The following is an 18,767-nucleotide window of genomic DNA, read 5'->3' on the forward strand; positions in this document are numbered from 1 at the left end:
TAAAGCAGACATAAAACATGATTACAACATTTATTTCAAAGCTCGGATATTAAGTAAGAGGCAGATAAATAAATATCCTTTCCTGTTTCTGCTTCCAGCGTGACGTGGATGTTAATTACATTTGGCCCCTTTGATATTAGCAGCTTCAGGGCCTCAATCAATCAGGTAGGTGGTGAAGGGGGGTAAACACTCACCCCCATCTCATGTGTGTGTGTGTGTGTGCGCGTGTGTGTGTGTGTGTGTATTAGAGAAAGGGAGAAGGGGGGGGGGGTAGTCCCAGGTGTGGCTGCCGGTTCATTTGCAGCCCCCTCTCCAGGGAAAAGTCCCTCATGTCACAACTCCCCTCTTTCTCCATCATTGCAACCCCCCCAACACACCAACACACACACCCCACTCATTTCCACTGGTTAGCATTCATAAGATTTTTTTTCTATTGTCTAAGTGTGTGTGTTTGTGTGTGTGTGTGTGTGTGTGTGTGTGTGTGTGTGTGGTGTGTTGTGTGACTCCAACATGCTGCTCGAGTTGTTGGGTTTATCACTGTTATGTTGTGTAATGTGTTATTGTGTGGTGTTGTGTTGTGTTGTTTTGTGTGGTGTTGTGTTGTGTGGTGTTGTTTTGTGTTGTGTTGTGTGTGACTCTGACATGCTGCGGATGTTTTATAGACCCATTAAAGCAGTTCGATAACGAGTCCAAAGCTTCTACAGAGTTCATAAACTGGCCGTTTTCTTCCGAACGTTGAAATGAAGCAGAACACAATGATGTTAACTACTGAAGCAAAGTTAAAATAAAAAACAAACGGTTCAGTTTCTAACTCCAAAAACGCCACCTGGTGGCTGAATATGCTGAAAATCCAGACAAAGATCAAAATATTATGGAAAGAAAAAAGAACCTCTGACATGAATATTTAACAGAAACCTCATCAGGGTTCCAGTCATGTGAACGTACTTCTAGTTTTTATACCAAACAGTTGTTAACGGAGCTTCACATTGCAACATTGCTATTTATGACGACCCCTAAGTTAACACAACCAGCTCAGTCTGCCCTCGTGAACACCAGACAACGAGTCGATGTCCTGGTTGTCTTTATTCAGGCTGTAGCTTGAGCACAGGCCCGTCTCGCTGCTCCACCCTCCTCGTTATGGAGGTGCTGACACCAGCTCTGGCTCCGTCTGCCAATGAGGGAATGATTGAATTAAAACAATGTCCCAGCTACACGACGTGGATCGGCGCACATGACAGATGGCATTGCAGGTTGCCAAGACAACTGAACCTTAATCCTCCTGCACTGGCGTTGGTGGAGGTGGTGGTGGGGAGAGGGGTCGATAATTCAACACAGGGCACCATGTGCTGTGCGCCACTCAAATTGGTCCCATGGGTCAAGAGGACCCGAGGCTCATCAGATGGGGACACACTTATTAGAGACTCACAAGTGTTTTATCATTCTGTCAGATTAGGGCCGATCTCATTTTAAGGCGGAATGAGGTCTGTTCAAGAGTGAATATGCTCTAGATTGTTGAGCTGTTGGCCAAAAACGCGTCCACCCACTTTGTTTTTACTTGCAGGGAGAATGAAGCATAACTGATTGTTTGTGTAATACGTGGAAAAAGAGGTGAACATTACAGTACAGGCCTTTAAAGGGCAATTTTACCTTTATTTGCCAATTTATAAACACAGTTTATCATTATGGGTGGTATAACGGTGGGGCAGTCAGGGCCTGAAGGTTGTGGGTTCATGAGTGGTTTTTATAATGCCAGATGTGTGTTTCCTCTCCCACAGTCCACAGATGTGTGGGTAGACATTTATTACTGTGTCACGACGTGGGGAGCCCCCGATAAGCTGATTTCAGTGACTGTTGTGTCTTAGCAATAACCAATTATACTTGAAGACAACAAACCTGCCATATTCCTACCGTCAGGCTCGTGTTAATCATTAATAAATCTGTCATCATTGGTTAAACCTGACAAATGAACGCTGGTTACGTCAGCCAGCGCATTAAACCACCTGTCAGGGATAATAATGAGAATCCCATCAGAGATCGGGTTTCTTTTTTTTTTTTGTTACACTGTATTTATAATTTTTCATATTATTAACGTTGACATCAGTGGTTAAGCATGTGTGTATGCGCGTTTATGTTTCTGAGTATCCGTGTGCGCCTGTGTGCATGCGTGCTGCAGAAATTTAAGACAAAATCGCATTTATTTCGCCGAATGTCGAGGCCATTTTAGTGGGGTGTTAACAAATGGCCGCTAGAGGGCAGCAAAGCGTCCGAATCTCAGGTGTGGACAGTAAAGAAACAACAAAAATGAAATAAATCTCATCCAGACGGTTAAAGATTGGGGAATGATGTGTTGCATTTTTGGTTGATTTGACAAAAATGACACCTTTACATTTGATTGGAGCCATTCTGTGAAGCAGGCATGGCGACAGCCATACCTGCGTTTACAACTACACCCAGTCACCGTGTGCCGACACAGCTCCATGGTTACCCGACAAAAGCTTCGGCCACTCGGCGGGGCTGCGGGGAGGAGTCGGGCTCCACCAGCAGCCGCCTCGCTGCCATTTGTCTCTCTGTCACCGCGATTCCAATCACTGGGAATTTAACAGGATTATCAACAGCGAGTGCGAGCAATGGAGTCCCGGTGTAATGTAATTATCAAGTGATGGAGTGGCTGAAAGTGCTGTATTATCACTGGCCAGTCGCTTAACCCCTGTCAGCACATGAAGGATCGCACCGCCGCTGCTGGCAGTGCTTCATCAGCACATGTGAGCATTTACATTTTGGAATAATTTTTTTAAAAAAAAGAGAGAGATAAAGATTGGCGGCCGTCAAACATGAGCCTCAGACATACTGGACCACAGGCGTCTCCTGACAACCACATTTCTCTCTTTCGCGACTTCTTTTTTATTCAAGCATCCCAGTCTCCATAGCAACTCATTTCAGTTTTTTTAAAAACACACAAAAGGCATGAAAAAATAATGAAAAGGAAAAACATGGACAAGGACATATGAGACAAGAGCGTACACACCAGCTCTCTCTCTCTTTCACACACACGCAAACGCGCGCGCACATCCACACTCGCACACACCACCTTTCACGAGATGAAAAACAAGATCAGACTCAAAAAGATATTTTCACCTTTTTTCCTGCTGACATTTGCAAATGATTACAAGTGTTCTTCGATAAAACCCTTGGAAATTTTGCTTTGATCTTTTTTATCAAAGCAACAAAGACATTGATGGTAAAATTTATGATTATGTCTTCGTTGCTGCGGTTCCAGGTCAGCTGTCAAAGTGTGTCGTCTTTGGGAATTCATTCCCTTTGAATTTGTCCTGGTGCTCAGCTGATGCTCCCAGTGCAGTTTTATCCATCCAGTCAGTAATAACAGATCAATAACACATTGGTTACAGGCCGATTCCAGCCTCAGTTCACGGATCCACTGATTTACAGCGATGTTTAAAGGGCCACCATTCAGCTGTGTGGCCTGTAACAATGCGAATCAGCAGGATTCTGGTCAGACTCTGTTTTTGACTGACACTTGAACGCATCTTCGGTGGTGTGGAGGCAGACGGCGTTTAAACAGGAGCACCGGATCAGGTCCCAGCAAGACGGCGAACAAATGAATGATGGACAGAACGAGACCGTGGTGGGAGACCTCACCCCTCTGTGAAGCAGCAGATTGACAGTGTGTGTGTGTGTGTGTGTGTGTGTGTGTGTGTGTTTGGGGGGGTTAGAGTGGCCAATGTGTAAAGGGAACGTCAAAAACAACTTGTTCATCCATGGGGTCCTTCATCTGGGGCGAGGAATCCCCTGGTTTGATTTGATTTTATCATTCCTGGAAGACAAACTGGACAGAAAGAAAGAAAACTTTTGAGAGATGGACAGTGTCTGATTGGTGTGTGTGTGTGTGTGTGTGTGTGTGTGTGTGTGTGAGTCATCCGGAGCGTCGCTCGGATGTAGAATCTCTGCAGTGTCTGAGTCACCATGCAGAAAGAGAGAGACATAGAGAGGGGGGAGAGGGAGAGAGGGGAGAGAGGGGGGGGAGAGAGGGGGGGAGAGAGGGAGAGAGGGGAGAGAGGGGGGGGGAGAGAGGGGGAGAGGGGGGGAGCAGGAAAACAAAGGAAGCTGAGAGGATGAAAGCACGATGGTGGCGGTAGCTCATCTTTCCCTCCACCTCCTTTGTGTGACTGGCTCAGGTCTGTCAGAGGTCGATCTGGAGCTCAGGTCTTCATCGTCGTCGTCGTCATCGTCATCATCATCATCATCATCATCATCATCATCTTCGTGTGCTGCAGATCCTCCACAGGCTGTCGAACAGGAACCTGATCACACGGCAATGCTCAGATAGTAGAAAAACTCATGTCTGGCCACTAAATCTGTCTTTATCGGAAATATAACGCTGCTCATTTATCCCTCTGTTCCCAAAGCAAATGTCAGAGCCTCCAGTGTCTCCAGCACACACACACACACACACACACACACACACACACACACACACACACACACACACACACACACACACACACACACACACACACACGCTGGTCCAAAGGTGTTGCCTCTCACAGGCCTGATCCTTAAAGGTGCCATGCGTCAATAGTCCGCGGGTCCAACCGCACCAAACAAAATCTACTAAGGGCTTAACTATGGCTGCAGGTCGTCGCCGGTAACCAGGGAGGAGCTCGTCATGTGTTTGGGGTGTAATTGCCTGCAATCGGGGCAGTTATCAGCCCTAATGGGTAAATTGCAGGCTGTTTAAAGGGGCTCAGTTGTGTCATTCTCAGCAGCAATTACAACAAATGGTTGGAGAGCGTCGCACAAAAGGCCGCTGTTAAGGCGACGACTGTCTCCCTCCTTATAATCTGCTGCTAAAGTATATTTCTGACAGCAGTAATTATTGTTTCCAGCCTACATTTAGCTGCCATCTTCCCCTACTTATCTCGATCTGTGCTACTCAGCTATTATCTGCTCTCCTCCGCTGGGCTCTTTTCTTTTCTTATCGTAATTCCCACGATTGAGTCATGTCACAAAATGAAATGAGTTAATAATTCTCCTAATAATCGACAAACAAAGGTTAAGCTAATGATAATTCATGTGTATTTAATGATGACCTCGTGTTGGTGGAAAGGTGTTTTATTCCTTTTAATGGGCTCTTCGGTATCATCACACACTAAAAAATCCCTCCTCTCACTTTTAATGAGATTTGCTGTGTGTGTGTCACCCCACTGTGAAGCCATCAGTGACAGACAAGAGGACAAAAGGAGGCCTGACACACACACACACACACACACACGCGCGCGCACACACTCCCCAACACCACTAGCTCCATCTGGTGATGGTGCATTAAGAGGAAATCCTGGATAAAAAAAGGTTGCTTGGCAAAGAAGCATGTATCACACACACACACACACACACACACACACACACACACACACACACACACACACACACACATACACACACACATTTTGAATGGCTTCAAATGCATTTTCAGGCTATTGAAACATCTCTGTCTTGCTTTCATTTTTACATTTATATTCTCTTCTCCCATGAGAAAAACATTCTTATTTGAGCTTTTATTCTACTGAAGCAACAATTAAAGACAATAAAGCAACAAAACATCCAAATAAAAATAGCCCACAGCAAAAATCAGTCTAAATGTTGCTAGTTTCATCTGCAACGCCTCCGTATCAGATCCCACACATTTGTCCTCTCTCCGCGTTTCCAGGGAGCCTTTTCATGATGAAACAACGCACGTGAACCCTCTTGTGCGTCTGTGGAGCGTCTTAGCCCTGCGCACGTGATCTTTCGGCGCGTTCGTGCGCGGCGTGCGTGTGCATCTGTCGTGAAGGGGACCTATTGGAGGTGAGTCTCAGAGCGGAGGCTCCCCCTTGGCAGGTCTATGACGCACTTCCTGCCAAGTTGGTAGCAGGCTGCGCATGTGTGTGTCGGCTAAATATGTATCAGTGTGTGCGACCAATCACGCCTCCAGGACCGTGCGGGAGGCGGAACCCTCTGTGTTCTGAGCCAATGGCTGCTGCCCTAATGGCCGCCGTCGGGCCGGGGGGGCGATCGAGCTCAGGTAGAAGCCAAACAGATCCTAAAAGGGATCATTTAAGGTCCGGAATACCGTCACTCATCTATATTTTGCATATCTATGTATAGCTGCGTGCACACGTCCGCGGCTGCGTGACGCAGCGGCGCCTCATCGAGGAGCGTTCACGTGTGGACGCGCGTGACTGCAGGAGGAAGCCAAACTTTGTTGGGAACAGATCAGAAGTGGCAGCAGAGTCGTGACACGCGTGGAAATCCGCTCGGCTTCGTTCCATCAGACACCCAAAGGGATCCACGCACGTTCCCGGTTGGTCTAAAGTTGATATCCCATCTGGAGAGTCACGCTTTCCCGTCAACCAAAGATGCAAATGTGCAAATCAGGAGTTTATTTACGAGCGACACAATCTCAGGGGGCCTTTAGCCGCCCCCCCTTCCTCCCCCCCAACAGTCATTACGCAGTGATTCTGGCATCCACCGGCTCCCTGAAGGCAGAGGTGGCACCTGCCCCCCCGGCCACACCACAACGGTTTAAGATGTGGAACGTATGCGCATGCTAATCTGGGTTTAGCGTCTCAGGCACACATGCGATGCAAATTTAAAAAAGTGGTTCAACTCTAACGTTCAATAAGGGAGAAACAGAAGCGGGTGATTTCTTATTTTTCTCCCCCCACCATCGTTAATGGGCAGATTGATGGTGACGGGGTGGGGGGGTTATGGGTCACCCCCCTCACTTGCACCAGGACAGGCGAACAGTTCTGGCTGGTTGGCTGTGAGAAAACACTGCTGTCGCCTCCACTGAACCTGCCAAATTAATAAAAGCAACGAGCCGGGGCGACACAAAGGTGGCGCGCGTGCGCTCGCAGGGGCGGGGGTGGCGTGCTTTGAATACTCTCCGATCCAGAAGTTGTGCGTCAATCAAACGCTGATCCGGGTGTCACCTTGGGCTTTTTCGAGCCCCTGCAGGGGTGTTTGACGTCAGCGGCGACGGGGAAGCGACGCAGTCTGAATTTTTAGCTGCAGCACAAGCGTTTCAGAGACAGATTGGCTTTAATAGAACAGGGAAGCACATGGAACAGAGGAGGGCCCCTGTTCCCATCACAGCCTTTCTTTATGTCTTTGCCTTCTCCATTAGTGGTTTTATATTTCTTTGGCAGGATGGGGTTTTCGCTGTTATTGAATTTGCCGCACCGTCCCTAAAGCCCGGTGGCGGGAGCAGCAGACGGTCTCCCTTCCTTCTCCTCTACACAACGGCTGAGCTGCTTCCTTTGTCTGACGAGTCGATTTAATACTTTTTTCCTGAGTTTAAAGACAATTATCCCGCTAACGACGCTCCCTGTTGGCAATGACAGGATTGTTCTTGAGGATGAGATTTAGTGGGTCCAGAATTGTAGATTTTGATCACAGGCAGGAAGAATTATCCAAAAATCATCTGTTTCTCTAAAAATATGACATCGATCCTCTTTGGTCTGGCTTCTTAAATTCTACATTTGGACATTTTTGGGCTCCTCCCAGACCTGCAAGCTCCGGTTTCTGACAACGGTCTCAACAGCAGTCTGGGCACCTCTGGCATGCAGCTGTTGGTGCAGCCCTTCAGGGATGCGCCTTGACCACCGCTGCTCACCGCCAGGGGTCATGCTAGAGGGTTTAGCAGAATGTTAGCTTTACGGAGGCAAAACCTTTGGATCCTATGGATCTGTCATCCAGGACGAGCTGTGACGCCCGAGCAGCGTCTGTGGGCTGCAGATAGCAGCCTCGTGCTTCTGCTGGTGAAGAGCACGGTAGAAAAGACGAGGAGAGGGACACGTCTGTCACACGTGAGAACAAAAACAGAGAAACAAATGATGAATAAATGAAGAGACTTGGTGTTCCTACAGAACCACCACTGATGAAGCTTCGTCAGTGGAGGATGGGGCCGACACTTAAATCAAAGTAACACCTCCAAATGGCTCAATAAGTGCTCCTCCTCCCTTTCATCTCCATTAAGAGGTTAGAACAGTCGATAGGTTCGGCCGAACGCTGGGGACTCTCCCTATTGATTTCAACCACCGGGGAAGGAGGGTGACCATTAACGGTACACTTCCTGCGGCCTTGGTGAACTCTTATCTGCCAGGACGCAAACAAAACTAGACCAACTTAGCTGTGATCCTGGATTTGCCGTGACGTCAAAATGCTACTGAAATAACAGCAGAAAAGCAGGATTTGATTCTAATCAAGCCCGGGAAAGACGCGTCAGCTCTTCCCGACTTCCTGTCGACGACCGACTTGATTGACTAATCAGCATTAATGTGGTTTGGTGATTGGTGCGTTGAAGCTTTCATGGACGTGCTCCGGCTACAGGAAACAGTAGCTAACACTTCCATTAATTACATTATTATTACAAGGACAAAACAGTCATAAGAGAAATTTGCTGCAAATGTGTTTTGGACTGATTGTTTCCCTTTAAATACCTTTTTGGTTCTTTTCTGCAGCAGAAATATTTATTCCATTGATATAAACTCCCCAAGACACAGAGATTTGGTAGATTTCTTTATAAAAAAAAAAGAGGACGGGATAGAGTATTTCATTTTTACATCAACAAACCTCTCGATATACACAACAACAGAAGCCAGAGAATCACACTGCAACTTTAGAGGCACGAAACAGGAAACTTTAAAACTACTTCAGGCTGCACATTTGCCACCATGTTCAGGTTTCATCCCGGGTGCGAGCACAGGGGTCGGGCACAGTACATGTGGAGAACGTGAGGGCGGTGAGGGAGAGAGAGGGGAGGAGAGGAGCAGCACACACGGAGCACACCGAAACAAAAACAGGAACATGAAGAAGACGAGCTGCTGCATCCCACAGGGCTCGATTTATCATTCTGATCTGGTGAGCAGCCCCGGCACAAACGCCTCGCACCTCCTGGCACTCGAGGACGTCTGCACAGGACTCGATTACTACATTTTCATACATATATTTCTACGTCTGCTTCTTTACAAGTGTATATTCTCTACATTGGTTATCACAAAGAACACGACTTTTAAACAAATGCCTTTAAAAAACCAGAGAATAACTGTTTGACCAGAACCGTAACTGTGGATTTATTGCTCTGTACACTGAGTGAGTGTTTGCACGCTGAGGGTGTGTGTGTGTGTGTGTAGGATGGGTCCATGTGCAGGAACCCCACTGCTGATGGTGTGTGCTTCCCTTAAAAAACTCTGACCTGCTCTTCACCTTTGGTTAATTGTGACAAAGGAACGGAAACAGCAGCAACGGCGACAAAGACAAAGAGGAGTAGAGAAAGAGGAGACGTTCGCTTCGTTCCGTGCATGAATGCGCCTCCACGCACGTCTGCAGTGCTCACCGAGGGGCTGGACACGAAGGTCTCTCAGGCCAGATCATCTGTTTGATTGTTGGGATTAACTCGGACAAAGTGACCCACCCTCGTCCTTAAACTTTGAGTAAACAGCATTTTAAGGCCGCCGGGTCACCTTTCAGGATGAAATAACTGATTTCATGTTTTTTACTGTTTACTGTGTCCAAAGTGCACGCCTGCTTTAAGCCCATTACCTGCTGGTAAATAAAAGCATCTGCTTGGTCTAAAAGTGTACAATGGTGTAAACTTTTCAATACTTTTTTATAGGAATGTTGATTTGAATTGCTCAGCTGTAAGACAACTCCATAAATATCTTCAGTTTCAAGTAATTAACAAATAAATAGGATTTGAAATCAAATATCAGCACGATATTCTTTCATATATTCACTTTCTCCTCAGTTTTTAGTTTTTCTAAAACATGATTTCATTCTGTCTTTGCATTGCACAAACCCTTCAGAAAGGTTCTCTATGGGAATCCATCGGTCTATCAATTCATCTTTAATCATCTCTCATCATTAGTTTCATTATAAATGCTTTTTTACGACGAAGCTCTTGCCGCTCCGTCCGTCTCCACAAACATAGGCTGCAATAACGAGGCCAGGATGTGGCACTAAACAAAAGCAGAGGCACCACGTAACAAAAATTCCATATACATTTCCCCCCATTAATGTGATCCCGAACGCCGACTCCTGGAACTGAGATTTTGATCCACGCAGGGGGACTGGTGAGGAAAGATGGGTGCTGTTGTTGTGCGCTGACAGGACACGCTACTCTGAGTGCAGTGGGAAGAGATACAGTACAATCTACGTGTGTGTCTGGGCTCTTGGACGATGCTGTGCAGTCGGCTGTGGACGCTGTGATGGCGGGCGCACGCTGCCAGCGGCGATGGACAGCGTCTGCGCTGCCCTACAGGCTTTGGCGAGATCGCAGCGTCGCCATGAAAATGCTCACATTTATACACAACTGCACTCCAGATAAATATATTTATCATCAATATGCATTAGAATACATTTACAGACTGCCAATTTGAACTGTGTTACACCTCTATGGACCAGATACATCATATATAATTGATTTTTTTTTCGGACGTTTTCAGCTATTTATTTTTTTTTCGATTTATTTTAAGACTTAATTTGTGCAAACATCGAGGGATTGTATTGGTTCCTTTTTTTTTTTTTTAAATGACTAAACATTCACGCTCGGGAAAAGAATCCTACTACATGTCAGTGAAGGTGTGTTTGGTCTAGGAGTAGCCCTCCTCCTGCCTGTATCCGTACCCAGCTCCCTGTCCTTCTTCCTGGACGTATTCCTCCGTCTTCTCCCAGCCCGAAGCCCAGCCTCCGTTCACCTGTGTGGTGGCCCCGTACGTTTTGGCCGGGCCCCCGAAGGCACCGTAATTTTGAGTGATGTCACCCGTCTCCTCCGCCAGCTCGTCTTCGTCTATGAAGCCGCACTTCTCCTCGCTGGTCAGTTCCGGGTCAGCCCACGGCTGTTTCTCGCCGGACGCGAAGATCCCGTAGAAGATCACACCTCCGTAATGCACCAGGGAGGCGATGAGGAACACGTACTGCCACTCCTCTCGGGTCTGAGGAGGAGGAAACAGCCCATCAGAAAGCTCTCTAATCTGTGGCATGTCTTCCATGACACTGAGATCTGTTTGTCCCATGTGGGCTACTGTAGAAATGTACAGAACAGTAAGGGGGTAGAACCATGTATCTGCATCTGTCTGAAGTGTGTAAATGAAATGTTTGCTGTTTTTTTATTGAGAATAAAGGCACCAAACTCTGCTACTTTTCAAGCTCTTACCTTGTTTTTGGTCATCGTACCGACAATAAGTGGGCACACCATCCCCGACAAAGTGCCCACGCCGTTAGAGATGCCCATCAGGATGCTAGCATAGCGTGGAGCGATGTCCAGGTGATTGACATTAAAGCCTGACGGAGAGAGTTTTCAACGGCTTTATTAGACCAGGGGATAAATCAAAATTCACCTTTGAATAGACAGTTGGATCCTAAGGACACAGTCGCGGATTACAGCTCAAACTGGTGACCTTCCTCCCCTCAGAACTGGGCTGGCCGCGCACAGCCGTGCTCCTCCCCCACCCTGACTGGCTGAGCGAGAGCGCTTCCTCGCACTGGCTGATCCCCCGAGACAGCTACCACTGAATTATTAAACACTTCGGGAGAAAGCTGGAGAAGAGAAACGGACCGGCAGAGTCACGGACCTCTGCAGGGTACCAGGCTGCAGCCAGAGACAGAATTATCTGTTGAATAATGAGGCCCCGCCTCAAAAATGTGATAAAGAACGGTATTCCTACATTCATTTATTTTTAAATATCCGCTGTTAAAATGCTTATATTATGTTAGAATTCCAGAAAACACCAGGCTTAGATTAACAAGCCAACAGATATAAAATAAGATGCAAATGAGTGTGTGTACAATAACCTGATATAGCAAATCCACTGAAGCCCACCGCCAGCACCAGGAAGGAGATGGCCATGCCTTTGCTGTGGGAATATCCCACCACCAGCAGCAACGTGGCCTCCATGCCGAATCCTGATAGTCATGAACACACACACACACACACACACACACACACAAATTGAATTGAGCACAATGGGTCATCGGAGCTCGATTACAGAAGTGACAGATATCAAATCGATGCAGGCCATCGCGCATCTCGTGTGCAACTATCGAGCGCATGGATTTACACCCAAACGCAACACAGAGGGGGGCAATAAAAGGCCTGTCTGGTGGAGGAGAAACTGAGTGTCGCGGAGCCACCGCTGTGAAAGTAACACCCTGTTTCTGTGCTGGGAGAGGTGTGGAAAAAGGGCCCCGCACGCCCTTCTCACCTCCACAGTTCATGATTTTCCTGACAGTGGTGGTGGACAGGATGTTCCTGCTGCGGAGGTAGTCGGCCAGCTGGCCGCCGATGGGCACGATGATGGTCATCACCAAATGCGGCAGGGCTGAGAGTATGCCAACCTGCAGAACAGACACAGGACGCCCGAATATTTAGGCATCTTTTCCAGAGTCTGTTTGGCCATTAATGAGTTTTCAGATGGAATGTTTAATGCGTTTAATTTCTTTGGCGAGTAAAAACCGTAAGAATGCCACATCTGTCCTCGACGGCCCTGTTCAGGAGAAGCTACGCTGGCTGGCAGGGACCAAATCCCCACAGAAAATATAACCAAAAAGTTCTGAGTTATATTAAAAGCTAAAGTTGTATTTAAGGTTTGCCCACCCTGGGCTACTGTAGAAACATGGTGGACCAACCACTCCTAAATGTCTGACTCCACGGTTAATGACAGGACAGCCGTCAGTATATGAAGCCATTATACACTAAAAAAAAAAAGTAAAGTAAATGTTAGGCCGGACAAACGTTGGCGTTAGATTCACCTCATTTTTTATCCCAATGGCTCATGCAGTCTAACCCCCCCAACCCCCCCCCCGTTGTGGTTTGACCTCAGTGTGACAGTATTTATTTATATCTTCACACGGCTGCCGGCTGGTCCTGTGATACATCAGCCTGCCAGTCTCGCTGACATTGATTCTGATAATGACTGATTCCCAGAGCGGAGGGTCACGCGCTCGGCTCAAACGCCGCGATTGGGCGAATCTATCATCTATCGATCGGCCCCGCTCCTCTGCCACTGGCGCCGCGCGCTCACCTTGCTTATCTCAAAGCCGAAGACCTCCTCGAAGTAGGCGGGCTGGCTGATCAGCAGCAGGTAGAAGGTCCAGCTCCTGCAGAAGTTGGCCACGATGATTGCATAGACAGGCATAGACGTGAAGAATTTCTTCCAGGGCGTCTTGAATTTCTGCAGTAACGCATCACAGACGACTGTCTGGAGGTGGACTTTATATTTATTATAATCGTTAAAAGGAGGGAGACCCCTCACCTCTGAAGGCCCACACAGCTTGGCGCTTTCTCCAATGCTCTCCTCGATGTAGCAGCGTTCTTCATCGCTGATGGTGGGATGCTCAGCTGGGCTCTCGTACGACACCAGTACCCAGAACATGTACCAGAAGATGCCGACGCACCCTGTGAAGTTGGCAGGCAGAACTGTGTGTTATTGACTGACAGGCCCAAACACTGTGGGGAGAAAATGGATGAGCGTCTGACGCATTTGTCTTTCAACAAGCCATCTGCTCAAACTGAGACCTCGTCTCTGGCCTGGCTGCGCGTTTAAAGGCCCGTTCTCACCATAGACGTAGAACACCGAGGACCAGCCCGAGTATTGGACCAGGATGCCGGCCAGAGGCATCGCTATGACAGCACCGGCGTAGGAGCCTGACAGACAATGAGACGGGAAGGTCAAAGCCCAGAAGATCAGACTTCTGAACCAACCCAAATCCATCTGGAATGCCGGTGACGTTTAACACGTACCACAGAAAGAGATGGTGGCCAGACGACTCCTCTCCAGCGGTGGCGCCCATTTACTCCAAATCCCGTGACAGGCCGGGTAGGTCACCCCCTGAACGCACCACGAAGCAACAGTCCATAAATACACCAAGGAAAAGGCTGTGCACGTTTGAGGATTTGGGCACGAGGCAGTTTTTAATGCAGGCGTTGATTTAAAAAATTAGATGTGCTCTCTAAAGATCCACCTCAGAGATATTTCAACTCTCTATCCTGTTAAAAAAAAAAAGCTATATATATGTATTTCTTTTTTTTATTGAAATGAAACTGCGTAGGAGAAAACTAACAAGTATTCCTCCTTAACTAAGAGATGATTAACTTTTCAACCCTTGCAATTAACATGAATACATTTCACACAGCAGAGAGACGAGAAAAATCAGCCCTGCAGCTATTAAATGTTCATCAGCCACTAATGTGAACAAACCGTGTTCACAGAACACGATCTGTGTGTAGTTTAGTGTGTGTAGAGGTCAGTCTGCAAGGGATGGATTAGAATGTGTGAGCGACTGATGCTGCCATTTCTTCCTGCTGCAACACGGCAACCAGCTTTTAGGACAGAGAGTGTGTGTGTGTGTGTGTGTGTGTGTGTGTGTGTGTGTGTGTCTGACCACAGAGCCATTTACATGCTCCTTTTCTCCCTTTCTTCACAGCATGTGCACTCTGTGCCGCCAGTATTCTAAAAGGAGCCGGTCTATCCCGCCATCACTGGGCTGTAGTGGAAGGGATCGATACAGCTCGTCTAATATTTCCCCTGCTTAACATCCTGTGCACTTTAGAGTCTCTGCTTACTCCCCGCACCTCTGCGCGCCCACATCAGACATCAGCGTCCTACTATTATTGTTGTTGTATGCCAATATTTCTTACCTCCACCAGCCCTTGTAATATCCTCACAAAAATGACAAACCCGTAATGGACTCGGGCAGCAGAGGGAATGAGCATATTGAGGGTCGAAGTCAAGACAATGGCAGCACCAAATACCCTGAAAATGACAGGAATGTATTTAAAAGGGGGTTATTTACACTATAATAACACTTAGAACAATATGAGCGTTATTATTTAGTCATTTTGTCACCCCCATAGATAGATAAAGAAAGATAAAAAGATAAAACAATTAATAATTATTATAAAACGGGCTCGAAGGGCCTTTTTAGAACTATAAGATCCTTCAGAAATGTCCCCCCCCCCCCCCCCACAGTCTCTGATTGGCTGTGCACCACGCGCTCTCTGACGTCAGTAAAATAAAATATTTCCATCCGCAACGCCCCGTTTTAAAAGATGTCGCCTGGCAACCAGTTCTCTCTTCGATACCATTCAGGATTTTCTTTTATAACCCGTCTGAAAACGAAGCATCGATCCTTCCCTTTATTGAGATCTCACATCTGTAAATGTCAAATTTCGCCGTTTTTCCTGCAGAGGAAATATGAAACTGTTTGGTTTCGTCCTGCATTTGGCGTCCGCGTGATCAGAGGCGCGAGGCCATCCGTCATCGCTGGTGCGAGCCTCCTCGCGCCCCCTTTCCTTTGCACGCGGGGGGCAGTCCCCTAATCCGGTGGCGACCACGACACGAGACCAAATGATTCGATTACAAGCGGGCATCAATCAACAGGATCCGGAAAATCAATTTACGGAAGTATTCGAATTAAATTCCACTTTCTACTACGTCATAAATCGAATGCCTTTTATTATGGCTCCTATAGATGGTTTTTTTGGGGTTTTTTTTTTTTTTAAATGCCGTTATTTAAACGTCATCATCATGTTCGAGATTTTGCCGGTGCAGAATATTTCGCAGCCGTATTCTGGTTGCCACGGCGACCATCCCATATTTAGCTGTTTAATTTAGCATAAACATGGCGGTGACGCCCTGGCAGCTCTCATGTGAATCGAAGCCTCCGGCGACAGGACAGGGCCTGGTCTCCGTGCCCCGGGAGAGCGACAGATTAGGCCGGGCTCCCCCCGGGGAACTCATTAACAGGTGGCACCGAGCCCCAACGCTCCCCCCCCTCCTCCTCACCCTCCTCACCATCATCACCCTCCTCACCCTCTCCATCACTGCTGTTGCTGCATTTGCACACAAATACTCGGCTCGATTTAAAACACAGAAACGCACCATTGTTCCACGTTTTATTTGACTATTTTGTTTTCTAAAATATTGTTTTTATTTTTTGCAAAAGATGCTGCACCCCCCCCAAAAAAAAATATATATATAATAAAATCCATAATAAAAGCAAACAAAACAAAACCCAGCAGCAACGCGTTTAAAGGGCAACATTGAAGCAGCTGCCTGGTGTCCGGGGTGGTTCCTCCTACCTGTTCGCAGCCAGCCTGGAGGAGATGTAGCCTCCCGGGATTTGCGTCACGATGTAGCCCCAGAAAAAAGAGCCGTGGATCAAGCCCACCGTCTCCGGGTCCCAGTTGAACTTGGCTTTCTTGTGAGCGAAACACAAAATGCAGTCAGCAACCGTTTATTATTACAACACTGACTGGACGCCTGCAGGTGATTAGTCTGTTTCATGCGGTGACATCTGGAATAAACGGGAACAGGGCCTGTTTACAAAAGGCCTGCGTCGGTTTATTTATTTAGATCCGATTGAAAATGATTCATATTTCCCGCAATCAAATCACGACCATGAGTTAATGAAGTCGGACCCTTCAGAAGAGATTTGGTAGCTCTACCGACCGTTTATCCAGAAACACCAATGTGCGTTCGGATTGACCACGTTTCTTTCCGCTGCAGACTCACACATGGAGGTTTGGATCAAACTCGCAGCTACATTTAGCTCTTGTTTTTTTTTAATCTCCTGGCATCTTCGTTTAAACCTTGCATTAACGGCAGCTTCATATTTCCGAATCGATTAAAGCGTTTGAGCTGCAGCAATTTCTCTTTTTAAAAATAAAGTTTTCTTGTTCCCCATCGAAAACCAGATGTTAAGTGATGACTTTAATGATTCCCGGATTTATTTATTTTTTTAATCTCCAAAATCCAACCGAAGTATTTCTTGACAAAGTCCTGATTTTTCCGTGCATCAGAACTCAGGCCTGTCAGCGAAGCAGGCCTGGGATCTGCTGCTGGAGTTTTAATTCAGTTCGGAACCACATGTCCCGCATGTGTGCGTGTCTGTTGCGTCAGGGGTGCCCGCGCGGAGGCCACACCTCTTTGATGATGATTTTGCCGTTCTGGTGGACGGTGCTGTTGTTGACCATGCCTACTATGGCCACGCCCAGGTTGCACCGGATACCGAAGGAGATGCAGAAGCCCAGGCCGCTCAGGATGGCGATGATGTAGCGGCGGGGCAGCCCGCAGCACCTGCAGTCGCACAGCGGGGGCTTCTTCTCCGCGGCCTCCCGGGGCCGCCCGTCCTCCGTCAGCTCGATCACCTCCCCGGTTTTCTGTCTCCTCTCCATCACCCTGTAGCAGCCGGGTGAGGAGGAGACAGGGTGGGCTTTAATCAGGTGCCACAGCAGCGCCATGTTCCTAAAGCCCCCAACATTGCAATACGAGGCCCTTCTTTTATTTTTATTTCACACCAATAAAACCCCCCAGCGAGGCTCACCGCCGCTGGATCCATGTTGTCTTTTTATCCGCCACTACTGACGATTTCGACATGTTCTAATCAGATGTTCAAATCCAGTCCTTTTTTTTTTTTTTTTTTTTTTCAAAAAAAGGGGGGGCCTCAAGCGGAGGATAAAGGGGCAGATTTGGCCCGTGAAGCCAGGAGGACACCTTCCTGACTGTACCGCATTGCAGCAGCCTCCACTTTCTCTCTCATTAGCATTCCCGGTGCCCGGCAGCGGCTCCAGACCTGCGTCTGTGGTGGGCATCCCTCAAACACCCCCCCCCCCCCCCCCCCCCTCCTTTTTTTGTCTCCTTGGGAAAGTCACATTCACGCACATGCTGGTTCATCGAAAACGATCGTTGAAAGCGCGGGAAAAGCCAGCAAAAACACGCCAATTCACGAAAAAAAAGCGCAGCAGCTTATTAATAATGAGAGAAATATGCAAAGTTGGCGCCGCTGTTGGGTTTAAAGGAGCAACCTTCTATTAAACGCGTCCATTTAATCTGAACAAGGAGCATTTGTTGCACCTGAACACAACACAACGTTGTTCATTCACGGGGGCGGACAACAGCCCGGCGGAGGCCTCGGTCTGGATGTGCGCGTCAAAGCTGCGTGCGCGTCATTGCGTTTTACATGTATGGAAATACAACGCTCGTGCAATCAAGACGCGGCCTCAGCAACCTCAGTGTTTATGACACTCACGCACAGGCCCCGCACCAAGATGGACCGACTCTGCGTACACACCCCTCCACGCGCGCGCACACACACACACACACACACACACACACACACACTTGATTGCATAATTTTATTCTCACTTTCAGAGGCGTGACTAGAGAGCAGAGGGGGCTTTGAAAATGCCTTCGTGTCCCGCACAAACGCAACGCTCGAACCCAAACCCCGCCACGGTCCTACCTGTGCACATGACCCAGGGCCTTCCCCGCAAATTCCTTCACCCCCGCCGTGGCTCTCATCTTCACCGACTCCATGTCCAGTTTGATGCGCAGGCCCGTCTCTCGATGTCAGCCTCACTGTCTGGCCGTCATGTTACGCGCAGGACAGGCTGGCGGCAGCGGCGCGCGGCAGAGGCGGCGAAAACGAGTCAGAACCAACGCGGCTCCTCCGAGCAAGTTCCGCCGATGTTCAGAATGAGCGTCGCGAGGGGAGAGCAGGAGGAGGGATCAGTGGAGGTGCGCGCCCTCGCCCACCAGCAGCTCGTCCCCTGCCTGGCGAACAGCAGCTGCGCCCAGGACCATCACGACGGAAGCAGGAACGAGGAGCCGGCGCCGCGGAGTCGTGCGTCCGCAACCATAAATTAGAGAGAGGGAGAGAGGGAGAGATGACGGGGAGGGGGGGTGGGGGGTGTAGAGGAAATATATATT

The 18,767-nt window shown here is 48.1% G+C and overlaps 1 protein-coding gene across 1 annotated transcript; it reads right to left on the reverse strand.

The window, feature by feature from the left end:
- Nucleotides 1-8,614: 8,614 nt before the first annotated feature.
- Nucleotides 8,615-18,704, reverse strand: slc17a6b (solute carrier family 17 member 6b). Its single transcript, XM_003969940.2, has 12 exons — nt 18,301-18,704; nt 16,982-17,237; nt 16,139-16,257; nt 14,696-14,810; nt 13,799-13,886; nt 13,616-13,702; nt 13,311-13,453; nt 13,080-13,229; nt 12,261-12,393; nt 11,851-11,961; nt 11,213-11,340; nt 8,615-10,991 (listed from the first exon to the last, which is right to left on the reverse strand). The coding sequence occupies exons 1-12, from the start codon at nt 18,372-18,374 to the stop codon at nt 10,650-10,652; spliced, it is 1,746 nt and encodes a 581-aa protein (XP_003969989.1). The 5' UTR covers nt 18,375-18,704; the 3' UTR covers nt 8,615-10,649.
- Between the last annotated feature and the right edge of the window lie 63 nt (nt 18,705-18,767).

The sequence above is a fragment of the Takifugu rubripes genome, chromosome 13, assembly GCF_901000725.2.
Source record: "Takifugu rubripes chromosome 13, fTakRub1.2, whole genome shotgun sequence".
Taxonomy (NCBI): Eukaryota; Metazoa; Chordata; class Actinopteri; order Tetraodontiformes; family Tetraodontidae; genus Takifugu; species Takifugu rubripes.